The 21080-nt window shown below is 38.7% G+C and overlaps 3 protein-coding genes and 1 long non-coding RNA gene across 4 annotated transcripts; 1 reads left to right on the top strand and 3 right to left on the bottom strand.

Annotated features, from left to right (window-relative positions):
• Positions 1-1042: 1042 nt before the first annotated feature.
• Positions 1043-1471, bottom strand: LOC110920179. The gene has a single exon (XM_022164409.1). It carries the CDS (start codon positions 1469-1471, stop codon positions 1043-1045), a length of 429 nt encoding a protein of 142 aa, XP_022020101.1.
• Positions 1472-6556: 5085 nt separating this feature from the next.
• On the bottom strand, positions 6557-8261 carry LOC110920177 (protein FAR-RED IMPAIRED RESPONSE 1-like). Its single transcript, XM_022164406.1, has 3 exons — positions 8091-8261; positions 6687-7746; positions 6557-6618 (listed from the first exon to the last, which is right to left on the bottom strand). Exons 1-3 carry the CDS (start codon positions 8259-8261, stop codon positions 6557-6559), a joined length of 1293 nt encoding a protein of 430 aa, XP_022020098.1.
• A 3446-nt stretch (positions 8262-11707) lies between these two features.
• On the top strand, positions 11708-12411 carry LOC110920175. Its single transcript, XM_022164405.1, has 2 exons — positions 11708-12172; positions 12268-12411. Exons 1-2 carry the CDS (start codon positions 11708-11710, stop codon positions 12409-12411), a joined length of 609 nt encoding a protein of 202 aa, XP_022020097.1.
• A 699-nt stretch (positions 12412-13110) lies between these two features.
• LOC110916788 lies at positions 13111-13666 on the bottom strand. Its single transcript, XR_002580000.2, has 2 exons — positions 13556-13666; positions 13111-13481 (listed from the first exon to the last, which is right to left on the bottom strand). It is a non-coding gene; the product is annotated as an uncharacterized LOC110916788 (long non-coding RNA).
• Positions 13667-21080: the final 7414 nt, after the last annotated feature.

The raw sequence follows: 21080 nt of genomic DNA on the forward strand, positions 1-21080 counted from the left end.
ATAATATTTGTGTCCACCCGAACTTAACACTTGAGATGTCCATAAGTCGATATGGATAGTATCAGATGGTTGAAATGTAATCGTATGAGATGTGTGAAATGGTAACCGAACACTCTTTCCAAATATGCAAGATTGACAAATATGTTTATTAAAATGCGGAAAATAATAGAACTAGAATGTTTCAAAGTTTGCAATAAAGGTTGTCCCGGGTGCATGAGACGTTGGTGCCCTAGCTGAGACGAAAGAACTGCGAAGGTGGATGTTGTGGTGCTCCCGGACCAGAGAATGAGCGGGTATAAGTGACCGATGTTGTTGCACCAGAGGATAGGGGTCCGGGTCTTGTAGTCCTTCACAAGAAAACCAAAAGGATCAAATTAAACTGAAACAGAATTGTCGGTTGTGAATCGACGAATAGATATTAAGTTTTTAATTCATTTGGGGGCGTAGAGGACATTGTTTAGGGTCAGGGGAGGGAAGGATGGTGGTAGAGTTTGAGTTCCATTTTCAATAACGGGAATGGTCGTACCATCTCCAACAATAATATTTTGAGGAATGTTGTTATTAAAAAAGGTCTGAAAATTACCTAATGTGTTTGTCATATTTGATGTAGCACTGGTATCCGTGTATTATGTGGGATCTGGTTGGTTAAGGGAGAGAGTGTATAGGGCCTGCTCAATATCGGTAGGTGTGTAGGTAGCAATATAAGCTTAGCTAGGCCATGGGCCAAGTAGGCCGTTTCCGTTGTTAGTAGTGTTGGGTCGCGTGTTGAAGTTGGGTGGGGGCAGCGTGGTGCAACCCACTGTTGTTGTGGAGGATTGGCCCAAGGTAGGGGTGAAGCCCAATAAGGCCATGTGTTTGGATTTACTGAAGTGGGCCAGCTGGACCAATTGAGTTGCTGAGTGTTTCCCCTACCACGGGCCCAAGACCCCCTTCTAAAGCCTATGCCCCTAGATCCGTCGCGCCCACGAGAACGGTCACCCGATAGATCTTGCCGGTAGTTAGTGCTTGACACGGCCTGAGCTATGACGCTGGACGAGTGGAATTAGCATGGAGTGCGGTTCCCGGCGGTCTGAGCTGCATGAAGGGCCTGCTCGGCTTTGCGGATTTCGAATAGTATGAGTTTTGACCTGGCATCGTAAAAACTAGGCAACGGGTCCTGTTGTTGGAGTATAGTTGCTATGCCTTCGTACTGATCATTGAGACTGGATATCAACCGGAGAACCAATCGTTCATTGTCTACCGGGTTTCCCACGTTTCCGAGTTGATCGGATAGGACTTTAAGAGCTTGATAATATGCTGAGACGTTTGGGAATCCGTCTAGGCTTGTATCTAAGAACTTGTGAAGGAGGTGAATGGCGCGAGAGCTCTTATTATCCTGGAAGATATTCTCAAGAGCGGTCCAAGCTTCATATGCGGTGGTATTCGGTTCAAGAATTGTGTGTAAAAGATCACTGGAGATGGTGTTGTACATCCACTAGAGTACGATAGCATCAAGACGATCCCATGAGTCTTCAGATTTTGGAGTCTTGTCTTTCTCTTGGTCTTTATCGGCCTCTTTGGAGGAGGCAGGTTTGTCGGGTTTGGGAGCCAAATGGTCACTGACCAAAAAGGCATTGGATCCGAAATAGCACTCCAGGACGCATATTGTCCTGTATCCATCTCAAGGGTGATTGGTATTAGGCTTTTTATGTTTGAGACAGTAAGGGCGGGGTGGATCATGGGTTCCACGGTGAGATAGATAAGAAAAGAGGTTAACAGAGGGTGAAAAGAATTCTAAAGAAGGTGGCGGCAGCTAAGCCAATCCCTGTCCCGTGATACCATGAAGAGAGGGAATGCTTGGTAATAGGATGCCTTATCCCCTTAAATACATTCGTATTCATTATAGAATCAATTACTAATCCTATATTAGGATTAGATACAACAGTGTAAACAGTTTACAAGGGGAAAATATTTATTCTAAATATATAGTCTATTACATCTAATCCAAAAACATGGAGATAGCCAGTCAAATTTTTTATAGGTAATTTGGATTTAAATAATCGAACTTTCTCAATTTGGTCGATAATAATCTCAACTCAGTTATTGGCCGATAATAATCTAAACTGGTCCACTTTTGGCCTATAATAGAGTGCGTTAAATATAGCTTAACGGAGTTAAGTTTTTTTTTCCAAATTACAAACTGGTGTTTAAGGGTTTTTTATTAGAACGAGAATACGAGTTGATTGATGTAAAATTTACCTTGAAATATTGCCCCAAAAGACGAAAACAATGCTTCAATTCGGGTGTTTAAACTTCCAATTAACAAAAATCAAGTCGTTTGAAGCATCATTTCGAGGTTAGTTTTACATAAGTCGACTCGTATCTTCATTCTGATCAAAATCCATAAAACATCAGTTTAATGACGGTCACGTACACCTCGCCATACAAGCTTGAAAGAAATCTCAGGCGGAGGGGGAGCATCTGGGTGCGCAAGCTGCACTGGGCCCCAGGAGGGTGAAATGTGAATGACGAAAGGAACTCAACCAGTAGCTCCATGTAGCTCGGCGTGTGCGCCAACTCAAAAAGACGATGCCACGGCGAATCGACATGTATAAACTGACGCACTCTAACCGTCTCACTAATCTCATCCATCGCATCCCGGTCGATCGCTGCATGCGATCTAATGTGCATCCTCCTAAGCTTCGTGCAATGACGGGCGGCAGGGGTACCGTCCGGAAACTCTAGATACGGGTGACCCTACAGCATATCCGGAGGCGGTAGCCGTCTCCGTCGTGGACCCCGCTGAACCGGCTGACCCCCCGGCGGTGCCCCATCAAGCTCCATCTGAATGTCATCGCCCTGAAGCGGATCGTCCTCCATAATCAATCTGCAAATAAATACCGTATACGTATAAAAACAATAATAAATAAATAAATAAATAATAATAACAACAATAAAAACAATAATAATAATGATAATAATTTAAAAATAACAATAATAATAATAACAATAATAATAAAAATAATAATAATAATAATAATAATAATAATAATATAAAAATAATAATAACATTAATAATAATAATAATAAATGATAATAATAATTATAATAATATTAATAATAATAATTAATAAATAATAATAATATTAATAATAAATAATAATAATAATATTAATAATAATAAATAATAAATAATAATAATAACATTAAGAGTTAATTGCATGGATGGTCCCTGTGGTTTAATGTTTTTTTACGTTTAGTCCCTACCTTTTAGAAATAGCAGGTATGCTCCCTATGGTTTGTCATTTTGTTACTCGGATAGTCCCTTGACATTTACTCCGGGGACTATCAGAGTAACAAAATAACAAACCATAGGGAGCATACCTGCTATTTCCAAACTAACTGACATCTACTCAGGGGACTATCCGAGTAACAAAATATCAAACCATATGAAGCATACCTGCTATTTTAAAAAGGTGGGGACTAAACGTGAAAAACGTGAAACCACAGGGACCATCCGGGCAATTAACTCTAACATTAATGATAATAATAATAACATTTATAATAATAATAAATAATAATAATAATTACAATAATAAAAATAAAAATAATAATAATAATAATAATAATAATAAGAAAAATATTAATAATAACAATAATAATAATAATAATAATAATAATAATAACAATAATAACATTAATAACATTAATAACAATAATAATAACATTAATAACAAAAAAAAAAAAAATCAGTGCCTCGTATCTGCCTCGTATAGAGGTATACGGGGCGTCCTGTTCTACGGCCTTCATCTTCAACCTCAACATCAAACCCCCAAACCTAACAAAAAAACTAAACTACGGGCTGAAATACGTACCATGGATGCTTCAAATCTTCGAAAATACGGTCCAAATACGTATCCAGAGCGTATAAATGTGTGTCCTCCGTATATGTGTGTGTGTTTTTTTTTTGTTTGGGGGTGATATATAGGGTCGTCTAGGTCTCCCCCTATTATACGAGGCATAGACGCCTCGTATAGAGCTAGACGACCCGTCTAGCCTTTTTATTAAATTACCATTTTATCCCTATAAAGCCTCCAGTATAGGCCTTAATCAGGGGTAAAATGGTAATTAACCAATCCAAAAAGATATTTCTAGAATTGTTAATTACCATTTTACCCCTGACTAAGGCCTATACTGGGGGCTTTACAGGGGTAAAGTGGTAATTTAATAAACATTTTTTTAATAAATAAAAAAAGAAACCTAAACAGTTGCCGCCCATCATGTATGATGCGTATAGACCTATACGTGTCATCTAACCATTCAAATTACCTTTATGCCCCTGATTAAGGCCTATACTGGGTCTTTTCAGGGGTTTAATAGTAATTAACTAAAAGATTTTCAAAATTCAAATTTTAAAAAAAGAAATGTTGCCGCCCAGAAAGACGACCCATCCAGCCCTATACGAGGCGTCCTTTTTTGTTAAATTCAAATTTTGAAATTCAAATTTTCAAAACTCAAAAACCCAAAATGTCGCTCAAATAGACGACCCATCCACTTCTATACGAGGCGTCTGGGTTTGGTGAAATGACCTTTTAGCTCCTGATTTAAGCCTACAACGAGGGCATATCAGGGGCAAAATGGTCTTTTGACCATCTTACACGACCAGTCTAGGTCTATACGAGGCGTATATTTGTAATTTTTTGTAAAAACTTTATTAAACTGTTTTAATCAATTCTAATTTTAAAAAATGATAGAAATTTTTATAAAAATGTTATTAAACTGTTTTAATCAATTCTAATTATAAAAAAATGATAGAAATTATAAAAAAAATTATAGAAATTGTAGAAAACTATAGGAATTAATACAAAAAAATTATAGAAATTAATACAAAAAATCCTATTAATTACAATAAGATTAATTATAGATACAGAAAATATTATTAATTACAAAAATCGTTCCTCCGTATCACAGTCGATGTAATTAAGACTGGGGTTTGATCTTGGTGGAGGATTCATTATCGATGTATACCATTCTAGACGTGGCAAGTACATATCATCCCATTGTTCCGTATGGGTCTTCGGTGGTTCAACCATAGCCAGTGTGCTGGTGGCATTGGATAATCCCCTTCCAGCTTAGCATGTATGAAGTGGTTCTCGTTAACATGTGCAAGCGTTATGAATAATGGTTGTTCATTAGCCGGAGGACTTAGTATCGGGAAGAAAGTGGAACTCGCACCCATGGTTGTTGTTAACAGGAGCACCCCGATACTGTACGTTTGTGCAATAAGAAGTCCTGCTAAGGGGAAGTCCATCCAGTGATCCGGGGGACAGCCGGACACTGAATCCCAAATTAGGCCCTGACGATGCGTGTAAAAATAACCTTCATCCCATGCTTCAAATATTGGGAACCAGATCGATTCGTTCTGATCCATTTCTTGGACAAGGTCCCTTCGAATGAGCCCCCATGAACTCTGATCCATACCTAAGCCCACAGCCACAGACCGAAACCCACAATGACCGTCCGACATCACATCTCGTATGCACGAGACTTGCGGATGAAACACTGGCGGAATGGCAGACTTATACTGTTTGATGATTCCCACGTTCTCGTCCCCAATGATTAAAGGAAAATCGTGATCATCTCGTGTCTCTTTCTTCTTAGAACTCTTTGAACGGCTTAGGCTCACTTTGGGTTGTTGGGACCTTATAACCGACTATTGAGAGGCATGTGACGGAACGTACGAGCTGTCGCGAGGGTTATCGTACTTACTTTGTCCGGAACCTTCAAAGCACGTGTTTGCATCACCGAAGGAGCTTCTCCTCAATTCTTCATCTATACGAGAGGCCTCGTCCAACCTTTGTTGTACCTGCTTTGTTGTTGGTCGGCCACGAGTATTTTGTTGGACAACCGGTGGTTTCTTGGTAGATTTCTTTGGAGTGAACACCGCTTTAATCTTTGACATCAGGCTTTTTTTGCTGAGCTGGGGGTGCGACTCTAATTGTTGTCTAACAATATTTAGCTCTTCGACCACATCAACGTCATCGTTTATCAATTTACAACTTTGGAAGTTAAGCTTCCGCCCGAAGACGTCTATCTCTTCGAGTTGAATTGGACGCTCTGCACGGTTAAAAACAACATTGTTTAAGTCACATGATTAACAGAAATATATCACACAAGTGTTGTACGTTTAACAATTATTACCTTCACGCATGTACTTTTCTGTCCTACAAGCACAGGGCAACCCACAACTGTACCACATTTGGCAACCACATGATGAATGAAAGCGCTCCAAGACATCTAGCTTCCTAATTGCCTCTCCACTCAACAAGTCAAGGGCTGTATGGGATACTTTTCCATGTAGGTGTTGAAACAGCGGGTGTTTGTGGTGATTCATTCTTTTTTCGATGCACTCTCGAAAACTCTTCCTTATTTCACAGAACTGTGTCTCAACTACATCCCGGACACAACCAACTACTCGGTCCAGCAAGCTCCTATCTTGGACGTATCTCTTTAACTTGGCGTGTTGGCTCTCAACTCTGTTTGTGGTACGATTACCAAAGTTGCGCCTCTTATCAGTCTACGCAAAGGCAAACATCTCCTTATAGTCTTTTAGCCAGTTATCGTACACGTAATTGAAGACTACTAAAAAGTACAAATAATTTAATAAAATTTACATAGGTGAGACGTATGTTATTAGAAAAACTTACTAGAACGTTTGCACTCCACAAGTCGCTTTCGCAAGTTGCGCAAGTGGTACTCGTAGATGGGTATGGATGGAGACTCAATCAATGTCCCCCAGAATGACAAAAATTTATCGCAGTCTTCTTCTGTGAAGGCAGCCTTGCAGTGCTTCATAACATTCTGTTGTATGTGCCACCTGCAAAGAAGCCTGGAGGCGTTTGGGAATACATTAGCATATGCGCCCATAAGGGCCATGTCTCTATCGGTTACAATCACACGTGGCTCCATACATTCATCCAACATTGACTTGATCCTCTTAAGCACCCACACAAAGTTATCACCCCGCTCTTTGCTAACAACGGCATGCGCGATACATAATGAATGGTTGGTAGGTGTTATACCAACAATCTGCATAAATGGCATATTGTATAAGTTTGTCTTGTATGTCGCATCGATCAGCATGACGTGGGGAAATGCACGCCACATGTCTTTCGAGTACTCATGAAGAAAGAAGATCTCTGTTGTTATGATCTTTGTTCCGGGTTGCTCCCATGTCTCGTAAATAAAGTCGTTGTTTATCAGCACGTTTTCTAGTGACTGCATGGGAGTCAATCCTTGTCTTTGTTCGGCTCTAATCTTCGCCAAAACATTTTGAACGTCTTTCTGAACATGAAACTTGTCGGGGTCCTGCTTTCTTATCGTTCGAAATATTTTGCGCGGCTCAATGTTTTGAGCTGTTAGCTCCTCGATCAGTTTCTTTTCGCTTGGAATAAACCTTCGCACGAACGCGTGGGCCGACAGGTCCTTACAAAGTTCGTGGTTATGTTCAATTTTTTCGTCTTTTATCTCCCAGGTTTCATACGGGTGGTTTTGCATAACCAGCAGGTAAAACGGGCAACCGGTTTTTTTGCTTCCGGCTTTTTTAAGTGTTGCTGTAGTTTGGTGCTCACCACCACGGCCACATTCAAGCCATACCCTCCCGGTTCTTCCCTCGATTTTCTTTGATCGACGGGTGACAATAACAAAACCATCCGCGTTTGCTATTTCTTGTATCCGTTTCTTTAGTTCATCTAAAGAGTTGACATCCTGTAACATCGACAATAATAATAATAATAATAATAATAATAATAATAATAATAATAATAATAATAATAATAATAATAATAATAATAATAATATTAATAAATAAAATAATAATAATAATAAAATAGTAATTGATACATGCGTTTTTAAGTACGGATTGTCCGGGATGGGAAGTGCCTCACCACCATATCTACCATATCCACCATAACCACCATATCCTCCAACGTCCGGATTGTTTTGATGAACGTAAGGAGTGCCCGGGAAAATGAATTGTTGATGACCACCGTCTCCTCCGTATCCACCATATCCACAGTCTCCTCCGTATCCACAGTCTCCTCCGTATCCACCGTCTCCTCCGTATCCACTGTCTCATCTGTATCCACCATCTCCTCTGTATCCACTGTCTCCTCTGTATCCACCATCTCCTCCGTATCCACCGTCTCCTCCGTAAGAATATTCACACCCGCATCTATAATCCGGATACCTTTGTTGCATCGGATAACTTGGTTGACCAGCATGGTATGAGTTATCTACAGGGGCTGTTTCATCAACAGGGGGATGTGTGTTCAAATCTAGAAACGATCTGTTTTGTTTTCCTTGTATACTAGACACAACCTCCTCTTGCTCATTAGAATCGGGAACGCCAGACTCCACCAAAATAGATAGACAGACGATCCGTATCATCATTAGTAAATAATAAACTAAAACAATAAGTAATTAAAGCATTTAAGCTAATAACTGTCACCGGAACGCTTTTGGGCACCCAGTTGTCGCTACAATATTGCCCGAAGACATAGTTGCCGTCCCAGTATGATGACATTTCAACACTTTGGGATGATAAGAACACAAATGCAAACAACAAGAGTTTCTTTCGAAGAAATAGAAGAAGAAACAGAATGAAATGAATGTTGAATGCTCGGGTGGACCAAGATGCACTGTATATTGCACTTTATATGAGATATAGACGCCTCGTATAGCTCCAGACGCCCCATATTACTTTAAGTTACATGTCAGACTCATAGTCAAATCAGTCTCTAAGACGCCTCGTATAGGCCTATATGAGGCGTCTTAGTACCCTCGTATTGGTCGCTCGTACAGGCCTAGACTCCCCGTCTGATGTGACTGATGTGACGTTGTACGAGGTTCAGAAGTTGGTCGGGAAAAGGAACCCTATACGCCTCGTATAGGCCTATACAAGGCGTCTATTAGGGTGTGGAAATAGGCATTAAGGTGTGTAAATATGTAGACCCTAAAACAATAACTACTGCAACAATAAGTAAGAATATATGAATCACAAAACTGAGTCCCCCTACTAACCCAGTCAGTTATTAAGGTGAAATGTCCAGCTTGCCCTTTAAATTCTATAACCCTGTGGTATTATATCCGTTGAAGATTGAGTCCACCGACGAGTCTGTTGATTTTACCCGCCAAGTTCAAATAATCCTAACTTTTTTTGAGTCCCTAAGATGTTCAGTGATTAGTTAAATGAGTCCCTGGGGTGTGGAATTTTCATAAATTAAATTTATAAACCGTATTTCACAATCATAAATGCACGTAACAAAGCAAACTAAGATCAACGTACTTAAACTAAATACCAAAGGATATATCATAGAGTTAATATAACTATAGTTATAAGTCACAAATTAGATTACAAAATATATATCATGAGGTTATTAACTTAAAATATTACATGTGCGGTACACATAGTCTAGGTGTAACGGTGATGTCGTTGAACCACCCGAGTATCAATGACATCCCGGGTTCAACACAGTATATCGCAGCAACCCGAAGCTCAAGTACAAAATAACCCAAAATTAACCAAGAGTGTGTTTACACATTATGTATAAACTAACCCTAACCGGTATATAAACAAACTATAACCCGTTTATATGAACAATATTTAATCGTATGAACCAATTTTTAACTGTATAAAACAATTTTTAACTGTATTCATCCTTTTGCAAATTTTCTAACTGAAAAAACAGGGTTCATGGATATTATTAGCAATGGGTGGAAGGTGGATGTGGAAGGGGTGCATATGTATAAGGTGGTTAAAAAGCTAAAAGCTATGCAATCGCCATTACGTAAACTACTTCAATCCCAAGGAAATCTTCACAGAAAGGTTGTGGATTCTCGTAGAGAGTTGGAGAACATTCAAGCACAAATAGATAGTGATCCGTGTAACTACACTCTTCATGAAAGGGAAGCTATTATAATGAGAAATCTCAATGTTGCTGCACTTGATGAAGAAAATTTTTTGAAGCAGAAAGCCAAAGTTGAATGGCTTGGTGTTGGGGATTCAAATTCAGCATACTTCCACAATAAGGTTAAAAGCAAAAATCATTGTTGTAGAATTGAATTTATTAAAGACACCAATGGTGTTATGCATCAAGGTGGAGATGCATCTAAAGCCTCGGTCGATTATTATAAGAAGTTCCTGGGTACCCATGGGTCATCGTCTACTCTTCCAACGGATGACTTATTTTATAAAAAGCTTTCAGCTCGACAAGCTAAGTATATGGTCCGTGATGTCACGGACGAAGAGATTAAAGAGGCGATGTTTGGTATTGGAGTTAACAAAGCTCCCGAGCCGGATGGGTACTCTTCGGCTTTCTTTAAAACCACATGGGATATTATTGGAGAAGATGTGTGTCTTGCTATTCGGGAGTTTTTCAGGAAGGGTAAGCTTTTAAGAGAGATAAACCACACCATAATTGCTCTAATTCCTAAAGTTCAAACGCCTAAATCTGTGACTGACTATCGTCCCATTTCGTGTTGCAATACGTTATACAAATGTATTAGCAAGATTATCACGAATAGAATAAAGAATGTGCTGCATGAGTTGGTAAGTATTAATCAATTGGCTTTCGTCCTGGGAAGAAGGATTTCGGATAATATTATGCTTACACAAGAGCTCATGCATAATTATCACCGGAATGTCGGTCCGCCAAGATGTGCGTTCAAGATTGATATTCAGAAAGCATATGATACAGTCGACTGGAATTTTTCTTGAAACTACTCTTAAGGGGTTTGGATTTGATTTAAAGATGGTGGATTGGATTATGACTTGTGTTACAACTACATCCTTCTCGTTAAGCATTAATGGGAATCTGCATGGGTTTTTTAAGGGGAAAATAGGGCTTAGGCAAGGAGATCCAATGTCACCCTATTTGTTTACCCTGGTTATGGAAGTACTAACACTTGTTTTGCAGCAAAAGGTATCGTTATCGTCCGAATTCAGATTTTACAAGCACTGTGATAAGCAAAGAATCATCATTTTATGTTTTGCGGATGACTTATTTATCTTTACATGGGGGAACCTGAATCTGTGAAGTTGATCATGGCAGCTCTTACTCTGTTTAAGGACATGTCTGGGTTGATTCCAAGTCTCCCGAATAGTACGGTTTTCTTTTCTAATGTAGCCGAGTTTAATAGACAAAAGATTTTGGAGATTATGCCATTTAAAGAAGGAACACTGCCCGTTCGTTATCTAGGAGTTCCTCTTATCTCTTCAAGATTGCAAAGTGCTTATTGAAAAGATGGAGAACAGGATTACACATTGGGAGAACAAGGCCTTGTCGTTTGCGGGTCGCCTTCAGCTGGTTCAGTCTGTTTTGCCTTCCCTTCACATATACTGGGCCTTGGTTTTTATTCTCCCCATTATTTGATAAAAGAATTGGAGAAAAAGATGAGAGACTTTCTTTGGAGTCAGGGGCAAATGAGTAAAGGAAAAGCTAAAGTGTCTTGGAAGAGTGTTTGTCTCCCTATAGCCGAAGGTGGTCTTGGTATAAAAAGTATCTGTGAGGTGAATAAAGCTCTATTGACGTTTCATATTTGGAGCTTACTGCAACACAGAGAATCCCTGTGGGTTAAGTGGATACATGCCTATAAACTTAAAAGGAGGAGTTTCTAGAACGTGCCGGCTACTGCTGGTTGCACTAGTGGATGTAGAACGATTCTCAGAATGAGAGACCAAATTCGTCCGTTCATTTGGTCATCTATTGGAGATGGAAAGACCACATCTGCTTGGTTTGATAAATGGTCTGATGTGGAGCCGATTGGGAAGTTTATTTCGCCTAGATTGATTCATCGGGCAGGTTTTGACCTGTACACCACAGTGGCGGATGTGAATCAAGATGGCCAGTGGCGTTGGCCAGCTGCTTGGTTAGACCTTTTCCCTGTCCTAAACAACCTACCACAAATGAACTTGCAGTCGGATAGAAGAGATTCGTTAGTGTGGAGGGATAATAGTGGAAGAGATAATAAGTTTTCAACTAAGGTGGTTTGGGACTCCATTCGTAGGAGGAGCGCACGAGTTGGATGGATCAAAGCTGTGTGGTTTTCGCATTGCATTCCGAGACATGCGTTTTTGATGTGGCTGATTATGGGTCAGAAACTTAAAACTCAAGATAAGATTAATCAATGGAGGGTTGGAGGCAACATGAATTTAATGTGCTATGCGTTGTGTAAGAAGGTCTAGACTCACACAATCATTTGTTCTTTCATTGTATGTTTGCTTCACAGGTTTGGGACCAAACGAAGAAGCTTGGGGGCACTCAGTGCCTGTATAATCAATGGGACGATATCCTCAATTGGTTGACAACCCAGGCAAACTCAAAATCAGCAAAGAATGTTATTGGTAAACTTGTGGTGGTGGCTACAGCTTAATATGTTTGGCAAGAGAGGAATCGCAGATTGTTCACTATGAAGACTAGAGATGTGAATCAAATGGTTGATCAAATTAAAATCTCTATTCGTCTGAAGTTGGTCACGATGAAGTTCAAGAACTCAAGTCAAGTGGATCGACTCCTTCAAGAGTGGAAGATGCCAAAGGCGTTTACGTTATATAAAGATGAAGGCTGATTAGTTCCTTGTCTAGTATTTGGTTTTGCTAGGTGTTGTTCTAGCATGTGATTTGTTTTTGTTTTTGGTTGTACGTGTACACAGCGTGTTGTGTATATGAACTGGTAGGTATCCACTTGTTTTTATGTGTTTATAGTGGAATGAAATTTACTGGGTAACCCTTTACCCAAAATAAGAGAGTTAAATGCCCAGATAGAGTCCCTGTGTTTTGCCATTTTTTCACCTTTAGTCCTTAACTTTCTAAAATTACAGCTATAGTCCCTAACTTTTCAATTATCGCTCCCGGATAGTCCCTGTGCCTAACATCAGTTAGTTTTATCAGTTAAGTTAAGAAGGTGTGAAATGACATAAATACCCTTTCCTTAAAACATTAAAAGAAATATATTATTTATTTATTTAATCAAGTGGGACCCACCATCTTTATCTTCATCAACCCAACCCACCCCCTTCATCTTTCCCAAACATCTCCACCATTACTGTGAATAAGGATCTCCTGAATCCACATGCTCCCAACAAAGAAATATTTATTTTGAGCAACATAGTTACAGAAGCCACTACATATGCGAAGATTACAATTACAAATTCTACTATAACCACTTGAATGGAACAGTTCCAAGTGACCTCCCACCAAAAGTTCCAAGTCGTAATGAAGATGGAATCCAGTGCATAGATATTGACGCCATGACCAAGAAGCCAACTGTAGATTCTCGATCATGTTCTGCCATGGCCACGGTTATGACGATGCGTCTTTAGAAGAAGAAGAAGCGATTGCGTCACCATTTTTCTGCTTCTTGTTTAATTCTTCTCTCTCTACGGTCCAAGCAAAATCTATTCGCCGTATTAAATTCACTCTGTTATCATCATAACTCAAATCTCTGCAAAAATTATACGTATTAAATAAGAGTCAGAAAATGATTGATTGGAAAGTTGTCGAATTATAGGTGCATACGGAGGGAATCTTTCAGCACTGTTTTCTTCAATGACTTCTAAATGTTTAACAGGGAGCTTGTGGATTCAGGAGATGTTGGTAGTGATGTTTGGGGAAGATGAAGTGGGTGGGTTGGGTTGATAAAGATAACGATGGTGGGCCTTACTTGATTAAATAAATAATATATTTCTTTTAATGTTTTAAGAAAAGGGTCTTTATGTTATTTCATACCTTTTTAACTGATAAAAATAACTGATGTTAGGCACATTGACTATCCGGGAACGAAAATTGAAAAGTTGAGGACTATAACTGTAATTTTAGAAAGTTAGAGACTAAAGGTGAAAAAATGGCAAACCATAGGGACTATCCGGGCATTTAACTCTAAACCAAGATCTAACCGTATACCTTTGTATACACCAAGATCTAACTGTATAAAACAATCGGTATAACCGTATAAACGTACACAATTTTAACTGTATACACGGGTATAACCAAGATCTAACGGTATGCTTTTGTGTGTACTGGTTATTTAACCCCATATATTTCATGTCAACCCGTATATTACCTAGTCAACCTCATATATATACTAGATCAAAGACAAAATTACGGTATCTTAAACCGTATATTTACACAATTTGACCCAATAACACCAAAGAAATACAATATAGTTCAAAATTTACCTCCTAAGCCACGTGTGTCAAAGATCAGAACAAACGACATGGTACCAAAACAGTTGGGACTACGGGAACAGTAGGAATAGGGGAATCCGATGATGGTTGTGGGGACTACCGTATAGTTCAAAATTCTGATGGATAATGTGGTATACATTTAAGCTTCCTAAAGCTTATTGAGTAAGTCACCGGAGGAAGAAACAGGGGAACAGTGGAAGCCCGATGATGCAATAAAATATCGGATATCGGTTAAGGATCGACATTTGAGACATCGGTTATCACGGTTGGATATGAGATATCGGTAATTTTAATATCATGCTAAATTTATATATATAGCAACTTAACATTAACAATCCATTATACTCTCCTACCATTAACAAATTAACCTTTTACAACTTACAAAACACTAACAATTCAGTATACTCTCCTACCATTAACAAATTAACCTTTTACAACTTGCAAAACACTAACAATTGTAGCAAGTAGGAACTGACTAAGACTTAAAACATTGACAACTAACAATTAAGACTTAAAACAGAAATAGCAACAATAAGAAGAAAGACGAATGGTAGATCTAAGAAGAAAGGTACTGATATCGGAAAATCGGTGATATATCGGTTTGTTGGTCCAATATCGGTCAATATAACCTATATTATGGGTACCGATATTCTAACTAGTATTTTGCACGGATATATCTTGGCAGGGGACTGATAACTCATATATCACAGATATAAATGATATATCACATATATATTTGACTGATATTTTGCACCAGTATATCATCGGTACTAACATATCACGGGTATATCGGTGATACATTAAGATATTAACTACATGGCTTATAAGAGAGATTTGCCAATGTTCTTTTTCCTACTTTAGTTTATGGTACTTCATTAGTGTAAACACACTTACTTTGACTTATTTTGATTTGAAAATATTGTGTTAGGGAGGATTCCTTCCATATATATTTTCGTAAGTTTTATAGGAAGAATGTTATTAAAATCTTTGAGAGCTGTTTGGTATAGGTTAATAGAATGCACGAGGTAATTGACTGGACAACGTAATAAAATGAATCGTTAGTTTTTTTTTCTGGTCCACTCACAACTACTTTCAAAACATAATAAAACTTATAGAGGGTAAATGTTCCCAGAATATACAGATAATCAGTAACATTTTTTCCTCTTATTCACTCACAACCACTTTTTTATAACATAAAGACCACCCTCACAAAATTTGAGAGAAGAGATGTGAATGCTCGAACATGGTAAACTTTGAAGGCCCGGAAATTACTAAAAAAAATACATTTTCTTCTACGTATTATTATGCACGTGTCTTTTAATAATTTAATTTAGAGGAAATTACAAAAATGTCACTTGACCAACTCACATTACCAAAATATCACCTTAAAGCGTCCATGGAGTGGCGCCTCAACCATGGGAGGAGTCCGTGTGTCATTTTTTGCGTCCATCAAGGGGGTGGTGACACGTGTCCGACAAACTTGTTGCGTCGTTTGCCTCATAGTATCAACGTCTCCTACACGGCTTGCGTCAATGATAGAAAAGTTGTGTGGCTTGCGTTTGTGTCGCATTATGGCTGACGCAATAGAGATGTCAGGCCGATGCATTGGAGTGGTCTGGGAGACGTCATGGATTTGAGGCCAGGCTGACGCAACAAGGTGTTAGCCCGACGCATTAGAGCGTAAGGGCCGACACCTTCGAGTGGTCTGGCTGACGCATTAGAGCGTAAGGGCCGACGCGTTCGAGTGGTCTGGCTGAGGCATTAGAGCGTAAAGGCCGACGCCTTCGAATGGTCTGGCTGACGCACTAGATAGTAAGGCCGACGCATTTTAGGGGTCACCCTGACGCACTAGAGTGATCTGGCTGACGAATGGAAGTAGTTTGCATACTTTCAACCGCAAAACCGTACGACCGTCGCATTTTAGGGGTCACCCCGACGCACTAAAGTGGTCTGGCTGATGAATGGAAGTGGTCTGCATGCATACTTTCAATCGTAGAACCGTACATTCTTCATCACGTTTTAAAAGAGTTGGAACCCAATAAAATTCATGTTGCAATTGTTATTTTTTTTTACTCCCAATATACTTCTCGGGTCTTTGTTAAGTTTCCGTCAATTATTATGGGTGTTAGATTTGTTGTTTACATTAGTGGAAACTGGAAAGTTATTAATAACAGCATGGAATATGTTATATAATCTGATTCAATCAGATGTCTTTTAGAATTTCCAAACAATAATATTTCCTATCCTGATCTCTTGAGATATCTTTTTGAGATGTGTGGTGTTCAAAATATCACACGATTATCATACAAGATGTCAACTTTTACTAACCCCATTGATATTGATATAACGAATGATTTTGATCTTCTATTTTTTTCCAGCTTGCTGAAAACAATCCCCATGAACTTTTTAAATTATATGTTATACAAGAAATTGGTGTCGGTTCATCTACCGGATGTCAACGCACTGATTTCAAATGTCCCGATTTAAATGATCTTGTTTTTTAAACAGATGACTTTAATGATTGTCAGAAAGGAAATTTTGACAATTACTTTGAAACCCCTTTACCTGTTTCTTTAGTGTGTAAAGAAAAATCTAGTTCATCAGGTCTGTTTAAAGAAGGCTATATTTTTCGAAACAAAGAACAGATGAAAATCGAATTAGGAAGATTATCTCTTGAAGAATGTTTCGAGTATAAAGTAGATAGATCATATAAAACTAGTTTTGTCGCATCATGTGTAATTGACAACTGTGAGTGGCTATTTAGAGCATGTAGTCGCAAGTCTAGTGAAGTGTTTTACGTTAAACATTTTAACCATAAACATACATGTTCGAAGACGCAGACACATCCACGTCTGCGTCAAGCAAACCCAAAGGTTGTGGGAAGTTACGTAAAAGAACAATTAAAGGATGGCGCACACGTTTACTCAGCTGCTGATATCGTTAAAGATTTTAGACAAAATTTACAAGTCAATCTATCCTACATGCAAGCTTGGCGTGGTAAATGTAACGTGTTACGAATTTTGCAAGGAACTTTAGAAAATTCTTTTGCCGAACTCCCACTGTATTACTACAATTTGGAGAAGGCAAATCCAGGACAGTGACACACATATTGACTGACGATGAGAGTCGCTTTGAAATGGTATTTGTTTCCATCGGTGTTGTGGTAAGTGTGATTTTCTCTGTACGTAATATTTTTTTGATATAATTTTGTTAAATTTCTGTTAAATATTTTGTTAGGAAACTTTTGTAAGTATTAAAGAAAAAGATGATAAATCTGATCAGATACTGAAGATAAAGTCAAGAAGATCAATAAAAAGGTGACTACAAGATAACAGGACAAGAGAAGAAAGAAAGATTTGCTTCAACAAAGATCAGAAAGTGATCCAAAACAAAAGAAGACGAGCAGAAAAGACCATTCTGATGAGTCTGATGATAAATCTGGTATTTATCATCAAACTCTGATCATCAGAATTTCTTATGATCAAACTCAACAGAATTCTGGTAAGAAGGCGATCAGAATTCTAATGAGCCAACTTGTCTAAGTGATAAGGCCCTGACACATTTAGAAAGTAGCAAGTTGACCTCTATGGATTCAATGAATATGCCAAAAAGCTACTTTGTGAAGAGCAATTGCATGAATAAACAAATGTTACCCTGACTCTCTATAAATAGAGATGTCAACACTGAAGGTTAAATGAGTTAAGCCAAGCATTCAATACATACACCAAAAAACTCCATTACCCTTTATTAAAGAATTCTTTGAGCATTCATTTGTAATAGTCAATAACCTCACAATCACCTTGTAAACTTTGTTTTTCTAAAGTGATATATATACTTGAAAATTCTGTAACTTGTGTTTCTTGAAAGTTTGACTTCTAGTTCCGCACAATATTTTCATACTTGTTTAAATCTATTGCCATAATTAGTCAAAGAGCATCTTATCTTATCTGGGATCAACATATTTAATATTTATTTGCTTTCAGGTTCGTAGTTTTATTAATAATTTAAGACCGGTGATTATCATAGATGCGGTGCATTTGAAATGTGAGTTTGAAGGGACCATGTTCTTGGCAGTTGGCATGGATGGAAGCAATCAGATTTTGCCTATCGGCTACGGTAATTGTAAATCTGAGGACAGTCAGTCTTGGACCTCGTTCTTGTCAAAATTAAAAGAGTGTTGTCGTCATTTGATGGTCAACCTGCGTTTACCGTCAAACAAAAAGAAGGAACACGAGTCCCTCTAGTGGAAGACCTGTAAATCCTGCTGGTTGTCCGATTTTGAAGAATCCCTCGACGCGCTTTGTGCAGCTGTACTGAGAATTCGACAGATTCTAATAAGTATTGGTTTTGAAAAATGGTCTAGAGCGCACTGTCCGGGCAAAAGATATCATTATATGACATCTAATAGTGCGAAGTCTATGAACCCATTATCTAGATATCAGAGGAAAATGCAATAACCCAACTGGTCGAATTTTTCTGACACTCTGTCCAAGGATGGTTTTATGATCGCTGAAATCTGGGTATCCATGGTAAGCAATTACATACAGAGTGGGTTGAGAAAAAAATTGAAAAGAAGATAGCCAATTCTAGGACGTGGACTGTTGATGGCATTTGTGTTCACACTTTTGATGTTGAAGACGAGAAAAAAGTGGCCTGGTCGATTTCTCAAACCGCACATGCAGTTGCCGGGTATGGTAAGTATATGGGCTTCTGTGAGGCCATGTGATTGCAGTTTCAAGATTTCTAGTTGAAATGAACTACAGTCATTATGCGTCTTGTTATAACAACGAAGTATACAAAAGAACGTATGTGGAAGCGATATATCCACTACTGCATAAATCTGAATGGGAAGTACCAAGTGGCCTGATCAATCTTTAGCCACCACATATTACTAAACGTCAATCGGGTCATCCTAAGGAAAACAAAAGAATCCTATCCAGAGTAGAGGAACCCACTCCTATATATCATGGTCGATGTAAAATGTATGGCCATCATCGTGACAGTTGCACAGTCCCCATGCCGTCCTAGACTTCTTCACGTCGAGGTTCAAAGAACGAAAGTGTTAGGATTTGTGGCTGTCTGTGATTGTGTTTGTTTGCATAAAACGAATAAATGCAGTGGAAATGAGTAGCAAACTTTGTAAACACAAACAAAGAAGAGAAAAGTATGATAAACAATTGGTTTACATCAAGTTGAATGGTTACAAAGCAAATCAAGAGATTACAAGCATGCTTACAATACTAAACTCACCCTCAGCCTGATACTCCCTGGTTGATCGTACAAGATGAAAGGAGATGAGCAAAAAGCTCCAAGCTCCAATAGAACAGTACAGGTACTGCTCTATTTATAGTGCAGATCAAACCACTGAGAATCAAAGCTGACGTCACCATAAAAGTGACATCTAACAACCTAACAACCTGTAACTACTGACTAGTACAAGCCCTGCTTACTAAACAACTGATTACAAGACAAAAGTTAAACTGCTGCTGTTGAATCTGCTGTTGATACTAAGCCATTGTTGTGGTTGAGCAGTGGTTCACCTTTGGTTGATCAGGCCTTTGGTTCAATAGTGCTTGTCTTCAACAGGGCTTTGGTCCTCAGCAGTATTTTGAGACATCAATAGATTTGGACATCAGTGCTTAGTCTCCAGCAGTCTTTAGGAATCAGCAGTTGTTGTAGGTCAATATTTGTTGTAGAATATCAGTACTTTGAGTTGCATCAGATGTTGGATCCACTGTCAAGGGGAAAGTTTAGTGTAAACCGCTGCTTATGATGAATCCACTGTTCTGAACCAGTTTTGGCTTTACATCATCTGTTCCTCTAGTAGGGTTCAATCCCAACAATCTCCCCCTGGAACAGATGACGCCAAAACACTTCATTATTCAGGATCTTTATTGTCTCATCAGGAGTTCCCTTACTTGATCTTTGATTTGTAATTTAAAGTTCATGGAATCCTTATTACCCTCATCCCTGCACAGTGTAAGCTCAAGGAGATCTTGCAAATCTTCAACACCCAGGCCAAATGTTGTTTCCCTTGATATACGCTTCACCTCACCATTGGATCTGAGCAAAGTCGATACGTGGGTCTTTTGATCAGACTTTCACTTTAGTATCTTTGAATCCATTGGGTTTCTTGGGAGAGGTTTATTTGATCGATGAGTTTTGAGATTGAGGCCTAGTAATGACAACTTTGAGCAGTAATTTGAGATTTTGCTGTTTCTTGTAGTTCTGCTCTAAGTGTCTGAAGAACCATTTTTATGATATATTCTCTGAAGCTTGGTCTTCTTTTGGTATTTCAGCATCCATCTGCTTTGTTTCCCTTTTTGATAAAGGATGGAAGTGGTTGATTTAGTGGGGGTGGCAGTGGTTGTGGTGTGTGTTGATGTGGTATGGTGGCAGTTGTTTGGGTGACAGATGTTGTTAATGGTGGAGGAGTAAGTGATTTTGTGAGAACAGAAGTTGTGGTTGAAGTAGTAACTGGCTTCGTTTTAGAAGCTGTGGTGGTTGATTTCCTTTTTTTTCTAACAGGACTCTTCTTTAATGAAGTACCAACCTTTTCTTTTCCTTTTTGCAGAACTATCTTTTTCTCAACCAAAGCTCTGCTCGCATCCCTTACCCTTTTAACATCAGCAGTGGTTTTAGGACCAGCTGAATTAATTTGACTTGAACGATCCTCATTTGTGTATCTTCATCATCTGCTTGAATTTTCTGGGTTTCATCACCTCCCTTTTCCTTTTCTTTGACAGATGTTTCAGCAGAAGTTACTAAGAGATTTTCCTCAGAGTCATTTTCTCCCCCTTTTTGGCATCATCAACTCTTTCGAAGATATGTGCAGGGTTTGAAATAAATTCCATAAC

This window comes from Helianthus annuus, chromosome 16, assembly GCF_002127325.2.
Source record: "Helianthus annuus cultivar XRQ/B chromosome 16, HanXRQr2.0-SUNRISE, whole genome shotgun sequence".
Classification (NCBI taxonomy): Eukaryota; Viridiplantae; Streptophyta; class Magnoliopsida; order Asterales; family Asteraceae; genus Helianthus; species Helianthus annuus.

Coding starts and splice junctions, on each gene's coding strand:
- LOC110920179 (XM_022164409.1), bottom strand. CDS start 1,471: ATGTACAACACCATCTCCAGTGATCTTTTACACACAATTCTTGAACCG.
- LOC110920177 (XM_022164406.1), bottom strand. CDS start 8,261: ATGCTGGTCAACCAAGTTATCCGATGCAACAAAGGTATCCGGATTATA. Junction 7,747..8,090: donor CAGTGGATACGGAGGAGACG/GTGGATACGGAG, acceptor TCGATGTTACAG/GATGTCAACTCTTTAGATGA. Junction 6,619..6,686: donor TGTGGAGTGCAAACGTTCTA/GTAAGTTTTTCT, acceptor ACTTTTTAGTAG/TCTTCAATTACGTGTACGAT.
- LOC110920175 (XM_022164405.1), top strand. CDS start 11,708: ATGAGAGACCAAATTCGTCCGTTCATTTGGTCATCTATTGGAGATGGA. Junction 12,173..12,267: donor ATAAGATTAATCAATGGAGG/GTTGGAGGCAAC, acceptor TTTGCTTCACAG/GTTTGGGACCAAACGAAGAA.